This window comes from Cuculus canorus, chromosome 2 (genome assembly GCF_017976375.1).
Source record: "Cuculus canorus isolate bCucCan1 chromosome 2, bCucCan1.pri, whole genome shotgun sequence".
Classification (NCBI taxonomy): domain Eukaryota; kingdom Metazoa; phylum Chordata; class Aves; order Cuculiformes; family Cuculidae; genus Cuculus; species Cuculus canorus.
This window is the reverse complement of record NC_071402.1, coordinates 120,925,652-120,943,624: the sequence shown is the minus strand read 5'-3', so window position 1 is coordinate 120,943,624 and position 17,973 is coordinate 120,925,652. Positions and strand designations below refer to the sequence as shown.

General features: G+C 40.8%; 1 protein-coding gene across 2 annotated transcripts in view; it reads left to right on the top strand.

Annotated features, from left to right (window-relative positions):
* Positions 1–2,107: 2,107 nt before the first annotated feature.
* Positions 2,108–17,973, top strand: part of LOC104067569 (ubiquitin-conjugating enzyme E2 E2) — a 222,487-nt gene continuing 206,621 nt past the window's right edge. Inside the window, exons 1-3 of one of the 2 annotated variants that reach the window (XM_054060049.1) lie at positions 2,108–2,387; positions 6,533–6,716; positions 14,341–14,391. In XM_054060049.1, coding sequence (XP_053916024.1) covers positions 6,541–6,716; positions 14,341–14,391 — 227 coding nt within the window. In that variant the 5' untranslated portion in view covers positions 2,108–2,387; positions 6,533–6,540. The remainder of the gene's footprint in view (positions 2,388–6,532; positions 6,717–14,340; positions 14,392–17,973) is intronic. The other variant, XM_054060050.1, reaches the window with a different exon arrangement.

Here is a 17,973-nt window from a genome sequence, read left to right as displayed (position 1 = left end):
AAGTGAAGTCCTGACACAGGCTGAAGAGTTTCAATAGACGGGGTATTTGAACAGGAAAATTTATGCCTTCTCTAAGGCACCTTCAAGAAATCAGAGCAATATTAAGGAAATATGGTATAAGACTCATTTAGAAGTTAATTTCGTCACTTCCTGGATGGTTTTCAGGACATCTGTCTGGGAATGATTGAAAGGAGAAGGCATGATTTAAGTGATTTTAGAGAAGAGGACCATGATGTCAAGAGCACGCAATGCAGCCAGCAGCCTTTCAGCACGAGGAGAAGAATTACTTGCAGATGATTTGCATTCTTTAAAGGATTTCTTACACATCATATTCTAATATTGTTTAGTTATTTGTCCTTGTGAGAAGTCAATGCAGGCTAGCAGACAGAAACCCACCTAGATGACATTAGGAGCTCTTCTCCATGAGTTCACCAGAAGCAGAAAAGTATTTTGTAAACCCCCACAAAAAGGAAGAACTAGCTGACTACAGTATTTTTAAGTTCAGGTGAAAATGTCATTGGGATTATTTAACAAAAAAATAGGAAAAGACAATAAAACAAGTTATTTCAAAACAATTACTCAACAAAGGAAAGGATTACTTCTACGTACAGGGAAACTGCAAAAATTAGTTTTGTTGTCTGGGTATAACATTAGAGCAGGTGCCAATAATATTTCTAATCCTTAAATATCTCAGCAGTGCTTCAAGGTCTCAAATTCTATCTGTTTGGTAGCACGGACTCCACCTACGCTGTAACCATGAGTCAGAAAAAGTACAATACTTCACCGTTCAGACCGGGAGAAACTTTTCCTTGTACACACGGGATGGTGAGAACACACTTTCTTTTTCAATTCCCTTTCATTGTTAAAAGTGGGGAAATATTTTGAGTTGCCATTACTACTTTAATGGTATCTGGTGTATTTCCCTGTGAGCTGCAGAAAAGTTTGAGCTGAAAAAAAGTTTACATAACGTAAAAAAAGTTTACATAATGTAAGCTGCCCATGGCAGGGGGGCTGGAACTGGATGATCTTTAAGGTCCCTTCCAACCCAAACCATTCTATGATCTCTGGCCCCATCCCTGGAGGTGTTCAGGGCCAGGTTGGATGGGGCCTTGGGCAGAATAATCTAGTGGGAAGTGTCCCTGCCCATTGCATGGGGACTGGATAATCTTTAAGGTCCTTCCAACCCAAACTATTCTAGGATTCTATGTAGGTAAGTGTAAAGCACACGCCAGGTAAAGTGGAAAGCTGCAGGGTGAGCATAGGGACAGAAGTATCTCGGTTAGGCCAACGCAGCTGGTTCCCCGACAGCCAGAGGTTTGTGTTGCTCCAGGTTAGTGTTATTAACACTAAATATGTAACATTCAAGCGCGAGTCTGTCTCGGCCTCTCATGGCGATGCTCCCCACGGAGGCGATATCCATTCACCTGGCCGCCACCAGGCTCCAGCTCCCGTCCCCAGCCGGGATGCGTCCCCCGGGGCTGTCAGCGGCCGCACGGCCGAAACCACCGGCACCAAAGCACCGACCACTCCTCCCTGCCCCCCTCGCTGCCCCGGGGGCTCCGAAGCGGAGACAAAGGCGGCGGGAGGTGCGGGCAGCGGCGCGGCAGGACCCGGGCAAGCTGGGGAAGGGAACAAAGAGGCAGAAAAAGGCGAGAAGAGCAAAGAAAGTTGATACCAGCGCCCCCCCCCCCCCCTCCCGCTTCCACCCCCAGGAGTCTGGTGCGGGGCTCTCAGTGACCTGCCCGTGGAGGGCAGGGAGGGTCCCCGAATCCCCGCCCGACCCCGCTCCCCCATCCCCACCGACCCCGCCTCGCGCTTCCCTTTAACGCGCGCTCCCGCTCTGCCCCCCCCCCCCGCCTCGGCCCCGCGGGCGCGCGCGCCCCATTCCTTCCTTTCCCACCCCTCCCCATCCCTCCCCGCCCCCCCCCCATCCCTCCCCGCCCCCCTCGCCGAAAGCAAGCGCGCGCGCGGGCTCGCGCCCAACCCGCCCCTCCCTCGGCGGCTCCCATCCGCGGAGTGCCCGGGCTAATTGGCTGGCGGGGGCGCGCGCGCGTGCGTGGCGCTGGCTGGCCGGGCGGGGGCGCGCGCGCGCGCGCGCGGAGGCGGTGGCAGCGGGGGCGCGCGCGGCAGCAGCTTCACTTCGGGCAGTGGGGGAAGGAGCGGCGGCGGCGGTGGGAGAAGCAGCAGCAGCAGCTGCTCGGGAAAGGCAGGGAACTGGGAAAAAAAGAAGAGGGCGAGCGGCGCGGGGGAGCGGGCTGATGACTCAGTGAGCGGCTGCAGCCTCTGCCTAGCCCCGCGCGCGGCCGGAGTCGGGGCGACCGCGTTGGATTGTCCCGCAGCCTGTGCCCGGCACCAGCGAGAGGAGAGCGACCACCGCTCGCCTGCAGGTAGCAGCGCTCCACTCCGCCCGCCCCGTCCCTCCGAGGTCCCCGTCTGCCTCCCCTCCCCCCGCCAGCCTCCCACCCCCCAGGCTCTCGCCATCCCATCCTCGCAGCAGCTTCCCCCTCCCTCCCTCCCTCCCTTTAGCTGCGACCCTTGGTCTCTACCTTTATCCTTCATCTCCCATCCCCTGCTCCGCATCCCCCCGGCGCTGCCTGGTACCCCTTCCCCCCCCTTGTCATTCCCGGCCGTGCCCTTTCTCAGCAACAGTCCCGGCCGCCCCCCACCACCTCGGCATCTCTGTCACCACTCCCCCCCCCACCCCCCGACTCCATCCATCGCTCCAGCCTCCATCGCTGCTCAGCACCCTTTCAGCAACTCTTCCGTGTCCATTTGTCCTGCCGCCCCCGCACCGCGCCTCCCCTCCGTGCCGATCGCGTGGTCCCGCGGCACTCCCGGTACCCCCTGCCCCCCTCTCCCCCTTCCCCAGGACTGAGCCCCTTTGGATGCACCATCCCCACCTCCGCTCCGAGCCCCCCGGGAGAGGCACAACCTCCCCCCCCACACACACCCCCCGAAGCGCCCCGAGGAGCCCCGCAGCCCAACCCCCTCCCTTCCCTATATGCCCCCGACGTCTTCCTCTCGCAGTCTCCTCCTCCTCCTCTCCCTGGCTGTCTCCTACTTCTCACCCCGGCCGTTTGGGGGTTCCCGTATCCCTCCCCCTTTCATCCCCGCCCCGATGCCGCGACGGGCGGGGGGGGACACGGGCTCTGTGCCCACCCGCAGGGCAGCCGTCCCGTCTCTCCGGGATCCCCCCTCCGAAATTGGCCCGGCCCGGCCCGGCCACAGCCCGGGTTCCTTCTGCTCCCCCTCTCCTGCGATGTTTTGCCCTTTGCGATTTCTGATGAAGTGAGGCGGCTGCTGCTGTTCCCGCTCTTCGTGGACGCTGCAGAAATATTTAATACGCCTTGGCTTATAGGAAATTAAGACCGCTTTGGAAAGATGTCATTGCTATCTCTGCCGCTCTTGGCACCCATTTGCACATTTCCAGAATCTTTTTTGGAGGGGTGGTGGTGATTGGATTTTCCCTTGTGGATGGGTGGTTTGATTTTTTTTTTTTTTTTCCTTTTTAGGAGGAAGGGAAAGGTTTCAATAGATGTATATGACAGAAGTAGCATCTTTTGGAGACTCTTGACTTAGAATTAATAGTTGTAGTTACGCTTGTAATCTGTGTCTCTGCTGAATCATCTTACGTTAAGGGAGAGACTTTTAAGTCCCCTCTCAATCCTTCCTCTGTCCCTTCTGCTCATTTTTCTCAGCCCGACAGCAGGGAGGTTAGCAACCCTTGTCTGAATGTAGAACAGCCTGGCAGCCAGGGACCTGGACATCGTGCATCTTTCCTCTTGCTCTGTGTGTCAGTTGCTACACGCTTATGTCTGTCCAGATTCAAGGAGTGTCTTGTGTTTCTCTGTCTGCGTTTGTGGCAGTGAAGTGTTTTCCTAACAGTGCCATTACCTCAGTTGGTTTTGTTTTCCATTCTTATATTTGTTCGTTTGTTTGTTTGTTTTCTAAGTTTAACCACATTTGAAGTATCTTACTTCAGGCCCTTTAAAACACACTTTTACCACGATATTGAGCACCCCTTGAAGTATGCAAAATTCCTAAAATTGCAGATGTCATAAGGAGAGGGCATAGAAAGAACTGCCTGGATGTCAGAAAGGGCAGACAGCCTGGGTGTCAGAAAGAGAGAGACAGAGAAAGGAGGGAAAAACCCCAAGAAACTAACCAGACATCAAATGACAGATTTGAGCATTTTCCTGTTGTAAATGCTACCATTACATGTTACAGTAATTATATGCTCTGGGCTACTGTTACAGTGTTTATCTGCTAGATAGTAACTTGAACTTGTGAGGTGAATAGTGTTGTTTTTGTATAATAGTAATATTTATAGCCAAGATTATTCACAGCAGATGTCCTGTGATATAGGCTTTATTAAATATGCTTTTAACTTTCTGGCCTATAGTATTAAAGACTGTGTACCTTGCGAAGAAAATTTTTAAAATTAGATCTATTAAGCAAAGATCAGAACTAAACCCTAGAGTAAATAAAGGCTATCAAAGGTGTTATAAAAAGAGATGAGGTTGTATTTTAGCTGTGTGTAGAAGCAAAGAAAATGGGTGCTGACTATTACAATTGCATTATAGTTATTAAGTGCATATTTTGACTTGTCAGAATATGATACTTTTGTGTTTTATTACCTCTAAATCTTATGTTGCTTTTATCTTAAAATATGACAACCAGGATGTAAATATCTAAGCATTAACCTGTGTAAACACGAATTTTCGTAAATATAATGTTGTAGCTGTACTGCAGGAAAAATGGCTTTCTAAGAATGAACAATTTTTGTATTTTAATTTTGAGACACACTATGCATTACTTCAGTTACTTCAAAGAGCTGGCTAGGTGTTGTATCTTTATATAAATTTATATATGAAAATATAAAATGGTTTTTCCTTAATGGAATCCAAAATGTAGCTTAAGCTAATTAAGGAAAATCCAGTCCCATTTCCGTCACTTGCTATTATTTGCGTTTATTTTAGCATCTAAACATTTTGAAGGTATGCCATACTTCCAGATTTCCTTTTCAGTATAACTTCATGGATTATACAAAAAAAACCTAATTCCTCCTGAAGTTAGTTGTATTGTGTCGATTATGCCTGAAAAGATTAGTTCTTCCTCTCTGTGGTGTGTACTACTTGATAGAATAAGATCTTGGAAAGACTTTTGCAGGATAGGAGTAAATTTATTTTCTTACACGTGGCTATAACTAGAACAATTACGACCTCTTTAAAAAGCATCCTTTTCAATGTAACTCTGTTGGCATTGATGTTACTTTGCTTTGCCTTTGCTGTCTCTTTCCATAAATATGTGCAGGGAGATGAACTTTGGTTAATCCCTGAACGAGCATGGTTGAATCTGAGGCTGCGATCTCATTATTCTCCCTTGAGAGAGTATTAGAACGTGTAATAGTCAAGGTGAATAGATTTGTTCTTAATTGCGATGGTGTCTATACATAGGTAAGAGGAAAAGCAAGTCCAAGTTCACAGCAATTTTAAACTCTTTATATGAAAGAGCAAGTTCTTGATTCAAACAGATTTGATCAGTATTGCGACCTTCTGGGTTTGGGTTTGTTGGTTGGTATTTTTCGTAGATTTTCTAACAGCCATTGCCACCACATATGCTAATTCAGTAAGAGTTTTTCATGGACATCTGCCCTTCATTAGAACAGTTTGAGAAGTCATGACAGCTGTAACAGTGGGCTTGTAATTCCTCATCTGTTGGCATATTGTTGTACTATTTAAAATGAAGGAAGAAATGAAAACAGCTAAGTAGTATCAGAAGTGTGCAAATAAAGCATTAACTTGACTTCTGAAATATACTGAGATTTCTTGTCGCTCGAGTTCTCTGACAGCTTTGTTGCCTCGTATTGCCTGAAAAGAATTTGTCAGGAAAAAACTTCCCTGTATCTTCTGCCACTGTGCTTACCACTCTAGAAGTGTACCATTTTAGTAAATACAAACAGCCCTATGTTAGTTATATTAGTGCCTTTTGGTTCTGTGAATGTTTCCATCGAGCATGCCAAGATGTGGATTTTGTAATGTGGAAACCCACATTATAGGCTTGGAATGAGCCCACAGATTTATTTCATATGGGATAACAGAGAGTCTTAAGACAGTAATAGTCAATTTTTAACAAATTATGTTAGATTTGAATCAGTGGTGTAGAGATGAGTTAGTTAACTCATGATGTTGCTGAGTGCTTGAAAAATATCAGTGGCGGTGAATGGTATTACAGAATTGTATTTCCCACTTAACTACAATAACTTATGCTTTATATGTATATAGATAAATACATACATTAGTTTAATATTTATTTGGTGTGGGGTTTAAAATGACGAACTCCTGAATTATTGTTAAGATGCTTATGGCAAAACTCTTTGGTACAAAGATTACCAAAGTACTGTAGCACCAGTATTATGTATTTAGACAGTCATAAATCTCATGTGTTATTTCCCTAAGGCATGTAAGAAATACTGTCAGACACTTTCTTCTGAAAAAGCTGGTTTTTGTTGTTTGTTTTTTGTTTGGTGCAGCATCTGCCATGTCTACAGAGGGGCAGAGGGTTGATGATAGTCCAAGCACTAGTGGAGGCAGCTCTGATGGAGATCAGCGTGAAGGTGTTCAGCAGGAACAGGAAAGGGAGCAAGTTCAACCCAAGAAAAAAGAGGGCAAAATATCAAGCAAAACAGCTGCTAAACTGTCAACTAGTGCTAAAAGGTACAGTGTTCTTTCTGGCTGTTTATTTTCCTTTCTCTTCTTTCAGCTGACCATCAGATGTATGTATTGATTCAGTATATTAATTTTCTTATTGTTTTATTGTAACACTATTATGTCAGTGTAATAGCTTTTTCAGGCTGGTCACAATAATGAGACCTGTATACTTTTTCCTTTCTTTGACAGATTGGCTCTTTCACATGGTTTTAATAGTAGCTTGCATGATAAAAGCTGACATTTTTTTATTGCTAGTAAAACTCAGACAGTTTTGTAGCCTTATAAAATATATCTCTGTATATGTATGTATGACTGATGTTGAAACTTGTCAGTGTAACTTACAGTTAATTAACCATAAACATTTCAGACAGTTCAGTAACTCAGCATGTTAGGACTACTGTAATACCTATTGCTGTAAAGTACTGCGTTTCCTTTTCCCAGATGGCCAGGTTGGAATATATGAGTGAACAAAAATGCATGTCAGTTTCATTACTTTAAACTGTGGTCTGTTTTAATACCCATTTCTTTTCCTTCTCTTTTCTGCTTGAGAGAAAAGGTGGGTTTGTAGAATGACTATTTAAATTATGCTGTGCTAGCACGTCAGTCTCCAGATAACAGTTGTCCTGCTTGGACCAGACAGAAGAAACTTACAGCTTAGTGTTGCTTCATCAGTACATGTAGGGATGTAAGTCTAGGCAACAGAATTCAAATAGGATTATAGTGATTGAAGTTAAAAAACACTTTAGAAATAATCTCACGAGACCAATTCTCTGTCGTGATGTGGAGTTCCCAGTTACAGTTTCTTTGCTAATTCAGGGCTGTGTAAACTACAAGAAAAAACGTTGGAGTTGTACCACTGTGGTGCTGTGGTAAAGAAGCATTAAGGGCCTAGTGCCATAATTTATATCATACACATATAATAGGAGTCCATAAAGACCAGTATATAAAGGTACGTTTACATCACTTCAGGATTCAAGTCTTTGTTTTGGCTTAATATGTCCCTTATCATTTACATACTTCTCTGAACTGAAGCCTTTTCTGACTTTCCAGTCAGGTATTGTCATGCTTTTCTTCTGTCATGGAGACTTTCCTCACTGCTAGTCTTGTGTGGGGCCTTTTCTTCCTTTTTTTCTTCCCTAGTGAAATACTTTCTGATGTCCCTTTCCTCCTATGACTGTGAGGAGACTACCTAGTTATATCATTTACAGGATGGCCAGCAAAGCTTGCCTGTGTTTCTTTATGACTGGAGGGCGGGAAAAAAAAAACCCAACAAACCAGCTTTCACTTTAAATCATGATCTTATTGATGTTGTTAATCCTCACAGCTGTTAAGATTCCTGGCCAGATTTTCTTTCATCTGCTTCCTGCTATTGTTATTTTTTTAGTATTAGGTATATTGGACTAGTCATGACTTTTAGGGTCATAAAAATCAGTTTTTAACATCTTTAGAAAAGAGTGTCTGTAGTCTGAACTTTGTACGATGCCTAATGTAATGATGCCGCAATTCTGACAAGGGCCTGTGGACACTATCCTATTAAAAAATCAACAATGATATGTCAGAAATTGGTCTATAAATCTTAGCTTTATATCTTCAAAGTTTAGAGCTTTTATCAATGTGCATTTCACAGTGATAAAATTACTTAAACCTTTTAAAGTTTAATCATATCTGCTTATGGTTCTGCTGAAACTAATTATGCCAGTTGCTGACATCAGTAAGTTTGCCAGTTAGACTCTAAAGCCAGTTTCACACGTGCACTAATATTGAAGGAAAGCCTTCGATTATGCATTTTAAAAGCCGAGATGAATTATAGGAGTCCTGTAGATACTCACACAATAAATAATATTTTTTAAAAAATGTATTTTAGGAGTGCTGGTTGTCATAGCACTTTGTGTAAGAATCAGAGCAATGTATTTTTAATAGTGTCATAGCAGTTTTTTCTGCAGAAAAGGAAAAAAAAAAGGAAAAGAAAAGGAAAAGCAGAAATGAAAGTAGAGGATAAAAAGGAGAGGAGTGACATGAAGGAAGGAAAAATAACATAGGGTCCTTCATATGTGATAAGCGTTACAGAAGCTGTCTATATAAATTGTATTCATAGTGTATAATGTTGTTATTTTTGTTCATTAGAAATTAAAAATAGTGCAGGAATAAGGCAGGAATAGTGCAGGAATAATAATTCCTTCAATGGGAATGTTGTACTTGACCAGGTTAAAAAAGTGATCTTTTAAAAATTGAAATAAATTGAAGTAGTTCAGCTGTCCTAGTGTAAAAAAAAAAAAAAAAGAAGACTGAATATCTGCAAAGCAACTTTTTCATTTTCTAATTTTTTAATTCTGTAGGTTTGTGTAGCCTTACTCTAAAGTCACAATAATCTTCATTTAAATGTTTCACTACAGAATTCCCTCTCATAACTCCATTATAGTTAAAGGAGTTAACTCTACTAAAATGAGTAAAAACAGGCTACAGACTTGATTCTAACCTAAGCATGGAGCATTTACTCACTTGGAAAGCTTTTTCATGCATATGGGATTGTAGTCACGGTATATTGGGATTACATTAGGATACCTACTGTATATCTTGGACTAGAATGAAGATTTGTGCATCTGTATTTGCAATGTTACTGTTCTTATTTGTATGTATATGTTGTCAATTGGATTTAAAGAATTTTCAGTTGTATTAGGTTTTATATAAACCAAGATTTAGCAGTGTGCTGACTTTTCCTTGTGTAAACTGCTACCATGTCTTATGTATGAATATACTACTCCTGCAGCTTACGGCTTTCCAAAATGATGTGATTATTGAGGCTATACTAATCCACTTGAATTCATATTTCAATAAGATTTTTGGTTTTAAGATATGGAGTTTCTTCTCTTAGCATTGCCATAGATGGCACCAAGAAGGCAGAACATGAGTCCGTCTTTGTTTATACTTTTAGGACAAGCTCCTATACAGGTGTAATAGTTTACAGCATATGTCATACAGTGTACCGGTCCTTCAATTTTCCTCACCCAGAGGGCATCACCTTAAATAGCAACCTTTCTTACCTAACACGTCAAGATTGAGAAACTTGCTGCATATCACAATTACAGTTCAGACATGGAATTGAATTGCTGTCCTTGAAAACAGCAGGCATCTTGTTACCTCTTAAGCAGCAAATCTTAGCATGACCTTTGGATTGAGAGAAGTGTAACCATTCTTGGCTGACATAGTAGCTCAACAAATAAATGTATTGTTTTGCTTGGCTCCCGAAGTTGATAGCTGAAAATCTGTCAACCTTTGTGTTCAGTCTTGGAATTTTTTTATAAATATCTGTGCCCACAATGAATCATGAGCTTCAAAACTTTAGTTGAAATCTTTACTGAAAGAAGTTTCAACCTCAAGGAGTAGAAAATAGGTGATGGATTAAATTTGTTCCAAATTTAGCAAAAGTAAAATTAGCTTTTTTCCCTCTCTTTTTTTTTCCTCGAAGTTTATCACAGCACCATTTTCAAGGAATCTGAAATGATACTTAGTATGTTGAATATAATGGCAAAATATGAAGCTATTTTTCTTAAAAATATCCTTGTTATTTATTGTGCATCTAGTATGGAGGTGAGAGTATTTTTTTTCCTCCAGCATGAATCTAACCATCTTTAGGTGATTTTCCTGCTCGGTCACAGTTTATGTAAGATTGAAATACATACCAGTGACTGTATTTCTTAGTATTTTCTAAATTGCATATTTTTCAGTTTGGAGTATTGGTTCACCTGATGTGGTAAAAATAGCTTATTGTCATACATTCCTCTATTTTGCTGCTTTTCATATTAATCGTATTGGGAAATCCTCTGACATGTTCAGTTCTCTCTTAAATTTAGAGAACTTTCACTGTTTCATGAAGGAAACAACACACAGTCCCCTTAAGGTTTCGAACAGCAGTAAATGTGTGTCTGTAAGAATTAATAGTATTTGAAATCCACAACGTACTTTAATGCTTCTGAATTTAGGGGTATATTGACCTTTGCACTATTACTGGAAGGCAACAATGTTCATTCCTTTTTTGTTAGTAAAATGGAGAGGAAAAATATTTTTATATATGTGTTTATACACACACACACACACACACAGGAGAGGGGAGAGTCAAATGACTCTTTAAGACCATGCAAAGAATATCAGATCTGACATGGCAAATTAAATGTCCTATGTGTACAGCTCAGGGCTTTGATTACTAGCAAGAGCTTCTCCCCTTGCGTTCACTCTGCTTCCCAGTATATAGCAAACCAGTTTGGCATTAGTTTAGATATAAACTGGATATGTATAATGATTTTAATTTAGAGTCCTTTTTCCTCTCTGACATAGCTAAACATAACTGTATTGAGGCAGAAAATCCAAAGAAAGAGATGCCAGAAAGGACCCTGCAAAAAATGTTTTGTTGCCAGAGGCCGCATATTCTCACAGTGAACCTTGTGTGGTCAGCGAAGGAAATGAGGCACATCCTCTCCAATGCCAGATTCTGAGGGTAACTCAGTGGAGATATGAAATAAGTGCCAGAGCAGTGGAATAACTCGTGCAGACAAAGGGCAGCTTGCACTCTGGAGGTCTCTATCAGTGCAAAGCTCTCTGGGATGTTGCCTGACAATTTAATTGTAACTTTGAATGCTGTGACGTGAACAAGCGATTGCATGTCAGTTGCTCTACAGTAACTATTTATGAATGTGCTCTCTGCATGAATGCAAGGTAAATTAATGTTCAAACAAAAGAGGTGTAAGGTGTAGCTATTAATTTTAGTTTAAGATGCCACAGAGTAGGAGAATAAGTATGAACAACTTGCTGTAGAGCAATTTATGGATAGTATTGTATTTATTTTTATGGAAACAAGATATAAAATTAACATGAATGAAGCGTCACTTTATCTTAGGTGCTTCTAAAAGCAATTAAGACTTTTGAACATGAATAGAAAGTACCATCTGATCAATTATTGCTTGAAGCAGAAAGGTGTTTTGTTCCTGTTTGCTCAGTCGCGGAATAAGGTCGATAAAGAACCTAAAGAACCTAGCGCTCTTGGTGTTGGAAGCTAGAAATTTTCATATGAACTAGAACAGAGGGGGAAAATGAGAGCTCTGTACCTTTTTGTTTTCAGAATGGAAAGGACCTGGTTTAGGATTTAGGAGGAAGGATGGAAGGTTTTCCATCTAGGACTTAAGCTGCACTTGTCAGTCCATTCTTGATGTGTCTCAGACTCATTGTAATGCAATGAAATATTAACTGCTCTTACCGTTATATGTAAAGCAAGGGAATTATTCCTGACTCTATAGAAGTTCAGTGCCATCATTCTGTAGCTTCCTAAAAGGCAGAAGAAGCAAAGAAACCCATAAATCATGAAAGTGAAGGAGTTTCCATGCTACCTAGGCTTTCTGTAATCTGAATTTGTCTTACTATAAAATTCAAAAACATGGTAGAAATTTGACATATATATATATAAGAAATATTTTAAGCATCCCCCACGCTTGTAAGATCTATTTTCTGAAAAGTATGTGCTGTTGGGATTGTTTAAATTGAGTAACTTTTTGAACGCAATGGTTGTGCTTAGGCTTCACTAATTAGATTTTCCCTTTTAAAAAATGTAGTGAATTTTCAGTGTTACTACAATGACTTGCTGCAGGTATTCATAAAGCAGCCTGTGCCTGTATTTTTAGGATAAAGGAATAATACTTATTGGGGAAATTTTATGTACTGGACATGTAAATATTTCAGTTAGTAGAAAAGGCAAATAAACATTGAATTTTCCCCTCTGAACAGGAGTAACTAGTTTGTGCATCTGTAATGTTGGGCCGCACAGAGATTAGAAGAATGTTTTTGTCTTTTCAACTATATCAGCTGGTCTAACAAACGATTATTACCTCTGTCTACAAGTCTTGCCCACATATGTCCTTATTGTTTCAGAATGTGAATGATAAAGGATTGGAGGTTCTGGTTCAAACCGGTTCCTCTGCTGCCTTTGGTTCATTTAATCATTATAGCCGTAAAATCAACTCATAGTGGCATAAGGGGAATTTTGATAGTGGCTGAGAGACTCCTTAGCATGTAAGACTGTATTTGGATCTTTATATAGAGAATTAAACTGCTCATTTTTACGTTATATATGCCGATATACCTGCATGTTTATTTTGATAAACTATTTTCTTTGCTTCTATTTATGTGCAAAATGGTTGGCAGTAATTTTTAACAAGATATGGGTGTACTTTGAGTCAGGCCTGAACTTTTGGGTTGTGGCTTGAGCACGTCTCTGGAATTTGAGTGATATTATTGTGCAGGTGTTCTTTCTTAGTGTAGAGAATAACAGGAATCGCAATCTGCTCCTGTACATGAAGGAGAAGGGAAGAAGAAAGTGCTGAGGGTACATTGAATTGTTTTTCTTTTTCTTCCTCCTAAATGTTCATGGTTTTGCACTGAAGTAGCCTATCAAAAAAAAGCTTTGAGTGTAGTTTATAGGGAAGGTGGCCATTGCAGTTGTGCTTATAGCATCATACTCTGGCAAGTCTTTGGGGAACTGTAAACTCCTACAAGTTCCTTTGGGAACTCTGTAAACTCCTAGTCTGCATGTTTAAATTTTTTCAGAAGGGGAGATACTGGATCTATGCAGTTGGCCTTCGTGCAGTCTCACGTCCTGGAGGATATGGCAGAGCTCGCTCTCAAATTTGCTGATGACAAGCTGGGGGAGGGAAGCAGTTGGTACATGTAGCGGTAGGGCTGCTGGCCTGAGGGACCTTAGCAGGCTGCAGGAGAGGGTTGACAGGGAACTCATGAAATGCAACAAGGACAAATTTAACATCATGCACGTGGGAAGGGCTAATCCCGTGTAACGATGCGGCCTCTGCTGAGAAGGATGTGGGGCCCTGGCAGACAGCAAGCTCAATGTGAGGCAGCAACAAAGTCTAATGGCCCTCTGGGATGTATTAACAGAAGCATAGTCAGTAGGTAAAATAAAATTGTGTATCTGTCTTTACGCAGCTCATGTTAGGCTGCATCTGGAATAACGTGTACTTTGGTTTGGGCCCTCCACCGCAAAACAAGCACACATTGGAACAAGCCCAGTGGCATGTCCCCAGCCTGGCAAAGGATCTGGAGCAGTTCCCTTTGGGGATAGGCTTCAGGGGGACCTGATAGCAGCCCTCATTATGTAGGAGGAGGTTATGGAGAAGTCCAGGATGGGCACTTTGTGGGAGGATGAGACAACTGGTTTATGACACTGAAGGTTTTTGGCCTGCCAGTTTGAGATATGTTAAAAAGCTAAACATTTATGAGAGCAAGAGCTGTGAGACATATAATCAGAGGGGAAATAGAGAAGTAGGGTATACGAGACGTTTAATTGTTGCGTAAGTGATCAAAGGAGCTGAGAACCCCAGCCTATAGAAGGAGTGGGATTTTCTAGGTGGCTGCTCAAGGCATAACTTATCCAAAAATAGAGGCTCGTTTTTCAGGAAAGATTTATGTTTTAGTTCCACATCTTGAGCAGTTACATGAAACCTTATAGCATCAGCTTAACATCAGAAATTATAAGAATTATATTTTGTTATTATTGATTGATGTAGAAGTGTTCATAAAGCTGAAAGAAAGATATGGTAAAGTCCTGATAATATTTTTTTTTTCTCTTAAGAATTCAGAAAGAACTTGCAGAAATTACATTAGACCCTCCTCCAAACTGTAGGTAAGTTCACCTGGATTTTTATTAATTTGGAATATGAAAACAGAATTATGGAAACTGCATAGGGGACTGGAACAAATTCTAGCTATTCCTTTGTGCTGATTACTTATTAATTTTGGAATTAAAACTGATACTTTGCCTGCATACTAGCAAATTATGTGACGTGCCTCCTGGTAATAAAAGTAATGGCAAAAACTGCTGAACCCTATGATGTGTTAATAGATAGAAGATAAAAATCAAATCCCTCATCGTTTGAGAGATTAAATAATAGCATTTTGTTTGATTCTGTAAAATATAATCTTGGTGGCAGTTGCTGGTGTGTTTAATTCTTTTTTTCTTGAAAATTGTTACCAGACTGTGAATATAGTGGAGAAGCAAAAATGTTGTATGCACAAACTGTTATTAATCTTCTGACTGTGTTTCTGGTAATCAGTTCTGATATTCAGTGGAAACTTCCTGAAACAGAGTATGTCATCAGGTAGACTTTCTAGTGATGACTTTGTGCTTGTTTGTTTTGGGGTTTATTTTTTGGTCAGATATGTTTACTTTTGGTGTGTTTATAATTGGCTTTGAAATGAGTAATGAAGTAGGCCTAGAAACCTTCACTGCCTGGTGGCTGGGGCAGTATACAGTTGTTTTCAGATGGCTGTCTGGGCTTCTTATCTGTCAGCTTGACATATGGCCAGTGCTGGAGCTGGGCCAGGGCTGCTTAAAGGAACCCTTACTGCTGCACCTCGTGTGCTGAGAGGTTGGGCTCTGTGCAGAGGAATAGCTTCCATCCAGTTCTGCCAATCCATTTCAACTGATGTGGTTAGCAGGATTCATTCTGTTAGTGCAGTAAAAAGAAAGATTGATAGAAATGGCTGATTGCATGCAGCTTTTGTAATGAATCCCAGTATGTTTCAGTATTGAATTAACTAAGCAACTGGTAGTAAAAATGACAGTGAGCTTTATTGTTTTGGTCTCTTGACAAAAGTATGTGTGAGAAAATATTCTAACAAGATTTGATGTGGTTTTGCTGGATCTCAAGATATAAGTCAAGTATCTAGGTAGTGAAGTAGCCTTGCAATAGTAGCGTTCAAAGAGTATTTCAGTCAATTAGGATGAACAGTTCTTTGCTAGATAAAACATTTTAATGGCTAAGCTGTTCTGTCATACTTACGACTGTGTGTGAGTTTTCAATCACATCAAAGCTGTTTCAAATGGCAGATCTTTACTTAGGTGTTGATGACTGCTGCCTATTAGTGGATTGATTTGCTGAGATGAATATAAAATTTCAGTCTGTTGTAGAAGAATGCATAAGTCTTTGAACTGAATCTAAAAGGCTTATAGTTTTTACAGTAGTGTAATTTGTTCTGGTTTTCTGAATCCTTCCCTTTGTAACAAAGCAGTTGTTTCAGTATACAAGATATGGTTATTTGATTTTCTTTTGGTAGCAAGTGTAAAGTGAGCATTGGCTGTCTCAGTGGAAAGCCCTTTGGTGACTTGCAATTAAAAAAAAAAAGAGCTGGAGATTTCCTGGGATTTTTTTTTTTTAATTATTTACACTAATGATAAAGTAGCAATAAAGTGCACTGCATGATGCTGCTTTGCAAAATGAAAAAATTATATCTAGCTACATGTGTCTGCTGCTTTAACACCTTCTTAAGATGCAGAATTATTTCATATTGTGATCTCGACAGATAACCATTAGTAACTTTAGTATTAGCATATATGTTTTTATAGTCAATACAGAATCACTTCATTTAGTTTTATGCTGTGTTGACGTAGTCTAAACAGTGTTTTCATTTGAACTTCATCTATTTTCTGTTATAGTTAAACATTACAAAATAAATACATCAGCCAGACGTGATTCTTCAGTGTAATGAAGACAGCCAAGCTGTAGTACAATATATCTTACCCTAAAGTATCGATACTTGCTTTCTTGTTTTGAGTGAAATTTAGATCGTTATTGTAAGAGATGTTATGTTTTATAGAAAAAAAACATACTTCATAAAGATAACATGCTTATAAATGTAGACTACTTGAAATGGTTGTGAGTCCAGCTTACCTTCACTGTCTGACCTGTTTTATTTCAGCAGGGAGTTTTATACGTAAACCAAATCATGACTGAGCAATAGGAATGTGATAAATCTCAAAACTGTCACACAAGATGTGAAGGAAAGCTGTATTGTTCAAGAATACTCTCTTAAGTTGTTATTTAGGAACTTCTGATAAGCAGGATATTGAGCTGAAACCTGGGTGCAATATTGTGAGATGTGTTGCAAGACTGTTAACTACAGCAGACTAAAGCTTCAGATTTGTATCATGCAGGAGGGAAAAAAAAAGTGCAAAAGTATCTGTAGTACAGCAGCATCCCTTAATGGCATGCTAGGCTGGCTACACAGTCAGTACAAGCTCCAAGGGAGTTGCAGCTTCTACTTCTGCAGCAGCTGCAATCTTAACACTTCCCCCGCCTCATCCCCACAAAGAGAATAGGCTGTATAATCTTCTTGTTTGGAAGACAGAAATAAGTCTTGCTCACACATGTGCCTTGTAATTGGCAGATTACCACTGCTGTGACTTGCAGTATCTTTCCAAAGCTGTGGAAAGCTGTGAAGTTCGGAGTTCCTAAAAAATCTGTCACATTTGGCTTTAATGTTACAAGATTTAATGTTATAAGCAGTCAGAGTAGGCTCTATCCCTAGGTGGTGTATATTGCATTCTGTAGTTTAGGTTCCGGGCAATGGAAGTGAGTCCTCTTGATTTCAGAAACTGTGGATCATTCCTCAGGAATGACAATGTATAATATTCTAAGTATTACACAGTCGAGCTGAGAGGCGTGAGGGAACTGAGCAGTGTAATCGTTGATGGTTTTTGGAGTAAGGCATGTCATAAAAAAGTCTGTTATGCTATACATTTACCAGAAAGAACCAGATGGTTTTTGGTGTATCTTTTGTCCCATGCCTCTCCCTGCCCTATTTACTGTTGTACTGAGGTGAGATTACTGCCAAGGAGAGTCCTGACTGCTACGAAGGTATATTTGTATTTTAAATCTGCAGCACTGAAATTTTAGTTTATTAGGAGACAGCATACCTACGTTGTAGATGTTTGCCACTCTTCTCTTTTTTTTTCATCCTTATTGGAATACCGAAGCTTGATTGCTAGAGATGTTGCACATGTTATGCCTCTTGAGTAGTGCAGAGTATACCTTTTAAGTATCATTTTAATATATTGCCTTGCTGGAAGATGGGAATAGTCAAGAATTCTTGAGGCAAAAATAATGCCTTTTTAAACTTTCCCGTATTTTTGAAAGCAACTTGTCTCAGACAATAGATTTCATAGAATAAAACTTCTATTGTGAGTGTTGTATACTATTTCCCTTCTCACTGGCAAGAGAACATCTCTGTGGCAGCTTATACCAATTGCATGCATGGGAAAATTAATATTTGGAAAATATTTAATGTATTTCTTTTTCTTTCAATGTGAACTTAGCAGCTGGTAGTAAGGGGTGCCAGTGAAAAGCGAATGGCAGCTCTCTGTGGACACCACTTGGAGCAACTGCTAAAATTTTTCCTATTAAGTCACAGTTGTTCCCTATCTTCT